General features: G+C 43.1%; 1 protein-coding gene across 1 annotated transcript; it reads left to right on the top strand.

Annotated features, from left to right (window-relative positions):
* Window positions 1-56: 56 nt before the first annotated feature.
* Window positions 57-5,770, top strand: LOC120057247 (adenylosuccinate synthetase isozyme 2-like). The gene is made up of 13 exons (XM_039005793.1): window positions 57-321; window positions 941-1,043; window positions 1,141-1,209; window positions 1,314-1,364; window positions 1,462-1,528; window positions 2,801-2,908; window positions 3,014-3,095; window positions 3,370-3,496; window positions 3,597-3,751; window positions 3,911-4,035; window positions 4,196-4,293; window positions 4,422-4,571; window positions 4,674-5,770. Exons 1-13 carry the CDS (start codon window positions 97-99, stop codon window positions 4,724-4,726), a joined length of 1,413 nt encoding a protein of 470 aa, XP_038861721.1. The 5' UTR covers window positions 57-96; the 3' UTR covers window positions 4,727-5,770.
* Window positions 5,771-6,002: the final 232 nt, after the last annotated feature.

Genomic DNA, 6,002 nt, shown 5'->3' with positions numbered 1-6,002 from the left:
GCTTTCTGCTTCAACTGAAGTAAGATCAGTATGAAAAAGCACACTTCCTTTAGGAGAAACCCGCTAATTTCATCTTCCGGCAACGCACAGAGCAGCATGGCAGCAGACAGCACAATGCCTAATGGCCAAGAAACGGCCTCCTTGAACGGAGAGCCTGCTTTCAAGCGACCTCGGGAGAATGGACAGGTCGAGTCCCTGCGGACTCCGAAGGAACCTCGGAATAAAGTAACCGTGGTCCTCGGTGCGCAATGGGGAGACGAGGGAAAGGGGAAAGTGGTTGACCTGCTAGCAATGGACGCAGACCTAGTATGCAGGTGTCAGGTACGTAGCTAGCTATTCTGACTAGCAACCTAATGTTCGCTAACCCAGCAAACACAAGGCATTTGAACTTCGCAAAAATACGGAAGTCGTTAGGCTGCGTTAGCAAGGCCTAAACAAAACCAATACTAACTAGTGTATAACAATATTTAGTAATCTACTTATTAGCCACTATTATCATGCAAGTCTACAAACTAACCGTACCGTAGATCGCTATAGCTAAACTTGCTATCTAGTGTGGTAGCTGATAACGACCCCCAACAAATGTGTTATCTAGAGATTACTAGCTATAGTAGTTACGAACTGGAGTTATCGAGATATCCTTCTCGTTTTCCGTGGTAAAACACTACCTACATTGGTTTCATTCGACTAACTTTGACCTTGTGATCAGTGTCCTATTTGCAGTCAAGATAGATAATGGCACTGGCTGCTGCAACACAGAGAAGCCCAAGGCATTAGAATGTGTTGGATGTCCCGTGCTAGTGTGCAACGTGTCCATATGTTGTACTACATTTCCGTTTAGTTGCCGTTCAAATAATGCCCTACCAGTTGGCTGCTAATTATCAACAGAACTGTGCTGTTCGCCTCCTCTTGGTTTTCATGTAAATATTGTCTCATCCAGGGAGGCAACAACGCAGGCCACACAGTGGTGGTGGACTCTGTAGAGTATGACTTTCACCTGCTGCCCAGCGGAGTGCTCAACAAGTCGGCTGTCTCATTTATTGGTGGGTTGACCCTCTCACTGGCACTTCAGCCTCCAAGCTGCTTTCACTTATTTGGATTGCTATTCAAGTCATCCCTAACTGAACTGGTTATTCACAGGGAACGGGGTTGTGATACACCTGCCTGGGCTCTTTGAGGAGGCTGAAAATAACCTGCAGAAAGGCAAAGGTAAGTATTTGCAAAATAAGAGGCTTGCAGGAACGATGAGAGGGATTAAAGGGTGATGGATGAATAAAGTGGAACAAGACCTGCAATTTGTTGTCTTTGTCCAGGACTGGAAGGATGGGAGGAACGGTTAAAGATTTCTGACCGTGCACACATTGGTAAGTCTGTATGACTCGGTTGTATGTTTTGCAAACCTATGGTTTAGTGTTTTGCAATTCCATTAATTTACTCTTTCTTTGCCTCATCTGTTCATAGTGTTCAACTTCCACCAAGCTGTTGATGGGATCCAGGAACAACAGAGACAGCTACAGGCGGGAAAGAAGTGCGTGGGTTTTACTGTATGAGAAAGTGATAATGAGTATCTGGGCTCATATTAATAAAGCATGTCCGAGTATGAGTGCTGATCTATGAGACTTTGTGTGAAGACGAGCCCTCTTAATTTTACTATACTATTAAAAACATCACCATGTGGAGTTTTTTAAATACACTACATAACCAAAACACCCGCTCATCAAACATCTCATTCCAAAATCATGGACATTAATAAGGAGCTGCCCCCCTCCCTCCTTTGCTGCTATAACAGCATCCATGGACCTCGCTTTGTGCATGCGGGCATTGTTGGGCTGAAACAGGAAAGGACATTCCCCAAACTGTTGTCACAAAGTTGGAAGCTCAGAATCATCTAGAATGTCATATGCTGTAGTGTTAAGATTTCCCTTCACTGGAACTAAGGGGCCTAGCCCAAACCATTATTTCTCCTCCACCAAACTTTACAGTCAGCACTATGCATTGGGGCAGGTAGCGTTCTCCTGGAATCCGCCAAACCCTGATTTGTCTGTCGCACTGCCAAATGGTGAAGCGTGATTCATCACTACAGTGAACACGTTTCCAGAGACCAATGGCGTCAAGCTTTACACCACTCCAGCTGACGCTTGGCATTGCGCATGGTGATCTTAGGCTTGTGTGCGGCTGCTCGGCTTCAGCACTCTGTGGTCCTGTTCATTGAGCTTGTGTGGTCTACCACTTTGCGGCTGAGCCATTTTTGCTCCTAGATGGTTCCACTTCACAATAACAGCACTTACAGTTGACTGGGGTATCTCAAACTGACTTGGAAATGTGGCATCCTATGATGGTGCCATGTTGAAAGTCACTGAGCTCTTCAGTAAGGCCATTCTACTGCCAATGTTTGTCTATGGAGATTGCATGGCTGTGTGCTCGATTTATACACCTGTCAGCAACGGGTGTGACTGAAATAGCCAAATCCACTCGTTTGAAGGTGCGTCCGCGTACTTTATTAGTTGTAGAAGTAGGTCATTTTTATTAGTTGTAGGCCTATTAGTAGATGTCCAGCAAATGTTTTATGCTGTTAATGTATGTTTTTCTTGTTACAAAGTATTGTTTATTTTCTTTATTTTTCAGTTGGACACTTGAAAACGAGATCCTACAAAATGTCAAATAAATAAATATGGTCCGTGATTGCAGCTATTAAAAAATGAAGTCATGGTAGCCTTTCTGGGCTACTGCCAAGGCAGTATTGTATATTCCTTCTGTGGCACTCCTGAACGTCCACTGTCTGTTTTTGTTTGTTTTCCAGTTTGGGAACCACCAAAAAGGGCATTGGACCTGCCTATTCTTCCAAAGCTGCTCGTAATGGACTGAGAGTCTGTGACCTTGTGTCTGATTTTACCGTCTTTGAGGAGAAGTCAGTACAAAAATTGTTTTTAAGAATGCATGGTGATACTTTCAAGCCTTAACTGTATTTAAGTCATTGATGTTGATTGGTAGTGGATGTCCTTTTCTTCCACAGGTTCCGTGTGTTGGCAGAGCATTTCCTGACTATGTACCCCAACCTCAATGTTGACATTGACAATGAGCTGCAGCAACTGAAGGTAAAAAGAATATTGCTTGAATGACATATCTTTACTTAAATAAAACGTTGGACTTATCCATCACCTGCCCAGGATGCAGTCAGGGATGCTAGTCCAGTTATGTCTTGTTTTTGAGGGGTCTCTTTATGCAGGTTGGTACCGTCTCAATTGAGCTGATTCCTTGCAGCACAGCTCTTGTTAGTCTTCCAGGAGTGAACAGAAAATGTAAAAAGATGCTGAGAGGCTTCTCTGTGCTCCATTATGTGTTTAGTCACTGATTTTCTTTCTTTTCCAGGAGTATGCTGAGAGGTTGCGTCCACTTGTAACAGATGGGGTGTACTTCATGCACAAGGCCCTCACTGGGCCCAGTAAGAAGATCCTGGTGGAGGGAGCCAATGCAGCCCTCCTGGATATTGACTTTGGTGAGAACAGAAGGGGTTGAGAGGGTAAAATTATTATGCTACTCTGCTGTTTGCCATTGGAATATAATTTGAAGGAAGTGGAATCATTTGTATTTGTCAGGTACCTACCCATTTGTGACGTCCTCTAACTGCACTGTTGGGGGAGTGTGCACTGGCCTGGGTGTGCCCCCGTCCTATGTGGGGCGGGTGTATGGTGTGGTCAAGGCCTATACCACCCGGGTAGGCGTAGGAGCTTTCCCCACTGAGCAGGACAATGTGAGTGGATAGAATTTGTTGTGCAGAATCAATGTTGTGTGCTAAGTCTTGCAGTATGAATTGGTTGTTGCATAAACATACTGTCTCTTCCAGTACTTCATATTTGCATTCAGTTTTTTATAGTGAATCCCAGATCTGACTGCTGTTGTTGTGGTCCAGGAGGTTGGCAACTTGTTGCAGTCCAGAGGGAGGGAGTTTGGTGTGACGACGGACCGGCAGCGCCGCTGTGGCTGGCTGGACCTGATTCTGGTCCGATACGCCCACATGGTCAACGGCTTCACTGCGTAAGGCTCAGTCTCGCCTCCTGCTTGTGTTCTTCTTTCTGGATGTGTTCCATACTGTATGCATTGTAATTATTGGAGCACAGTGTTCACCCTCCACTATGTTCATTTGCTGTCCACATATTCCATAATCATGTTTGACACGACTGTTCCTCTCCCACAGCATCGCTCTGACCAAGCTTGACATCCTGGACACGCTGCCAGAGATCAAAGTCGGTGTAGCCTACTCTGTTGATGATGAGCCTCTTCCCAGTTTTCCTGGTAAATTTCTCCCTGTCTGGGAGGACTGATCTTGTCTTGTTCCTTTCACTTTACTATTAGACACACTTGATTTGGCTTGACCTGTGTGCTGGGTAGACTCCCATCTCATTCTCTCTCTGCCTCTGTAGCCAATATGGACGTGCTGACACGGGTGTCCGTGAAGTATGAGACGTTACCTGGATGGTGCTGCAGCACTGAGGATGTGAGGTGCTTTGAGGAGCTGCCCCCTCAGGCACAAAGCTACATCCGCTTCATCGAGGACTTCTTGCAAGTGCCAGGTTAGTCAAGAAAACAAGTATGGGGATTAAGCAGCCTTACTAAAACAGTCTTATTTTCATAATTGATAATATATTCACTGTGAATTTTTTTTCACTTTTCAGTGAAATGGGTTGGAGTTGGGAAATCCAGAGAGAGTATGATCAAGCTGTTCTGATCAGTTGGGGGTTTGGTAACTGATGGTCCATTTGGGTTTCTCGCCAGCACAATACCTGCTTTGGACCATAATGATGTTTTGTTGATGAATACTTAGATGACTATAAACCTTGGGTTAAAGTCCCAAAGTCTGTTCTGCAGAAAATAAAAACATCACCAGCAACGTTGTTAGTGAAACGTGAAGTAACCTTTTGAGGTTCACTTTCACATCGACACTTCTGAACAGTAATACATAACTTGCATTCCATAGCTTTCTTTAGTTCTGATATGAAAGACATTATTGGTGTATTATGGTGTTTATCCTCCATAGCTAGTAACCATCCCAGGCTTCCATCAACCTTTTCATTCCATTTCATTGAACTATTGTAGTAATACACGTTTTTACAACCCTGTAGGAGTTCGTAATATATATTTTTCGGTTTCTTTTCAATTTTAAAATGACCCCACCTTGTAGTAAATGTTTTGCACAATCTTTGCCTAAAGTTATACTTCTGAATATCTAGTTTCCCAGAGTCCGATGAACTCGTGGATACCATTTGTATGTCTCTGTGTCCGGTATGAAGGAAGTTAGAGGTAGTTTCACGAGCCAATGCTAACTAGCATTAGCGCGATGACAGGAAGTCTGGGTATCTGCTTCATTTGACTCTGGGGAAGTAGATAACGGGCCTCATTGCCAAAATCCCAAAGTATCCCTTTTAAGGGTCTTGATACTAGACCAATGTTTAGAGGCCTCGTAATTAGGTCTTTCCATGAGCTGGCATGTTGTATAAATTAATTATAGGCATGATTTGAGATGCAAAGAGATGCTGTCTGAAAGCCTTAGTTTCATATTAATCATTAAGATCAAGAACTTGGGATTGCACTCGAACACACTGGTTGGTATTTAGAAAATGTAGAAAACCATGGAATTCCACATTAATAATGTATATACAAACTACAAATATTTTCCATAACATTTCATTCAGTGTAATTCAAAAAGGAAACGGTATGCTTCTTCTCACCTGTTACAACCCTAAAATTATCAATAAAATAAGTGTCATTGCTATTCTGTTTGAGTTTTTTGTTATTGATAGTATCTATCATGTGTATTTGTTTACTTTTCAATGTATGTGGAGTAATTGGTCTGCTATCCAAGTCAATGATATGCTTCTTTATAAATAAGTAAATTTTCAAGACTATGGCTGTGTTCCAGAGCATTCAAATCACATTTTATTTGTCACATGCGTTGAATACAACAGGTGTAGAACTTACAGTGAAACACTTACAAGCCCTTAAAC

The sequence above is a fragment of the Salvelinus namaycush genome, chromosome 12 (assembly GCF_016432855.1).
Source record: "Salvelinus namaycush isolate Seneca chromosome 12, SaNama_1.0, whole genome shotgun sequence".
Taxonomy (NCBI): Eukaryota; Metazoa; Chordata; class Actinopteri; order Salmoniformes; family Salmonidae; genus Salvelinus; species Salvelinus namaycush.
This window is presented reverse-complemented; position numbering and strand designations above follow the sequence as displayed.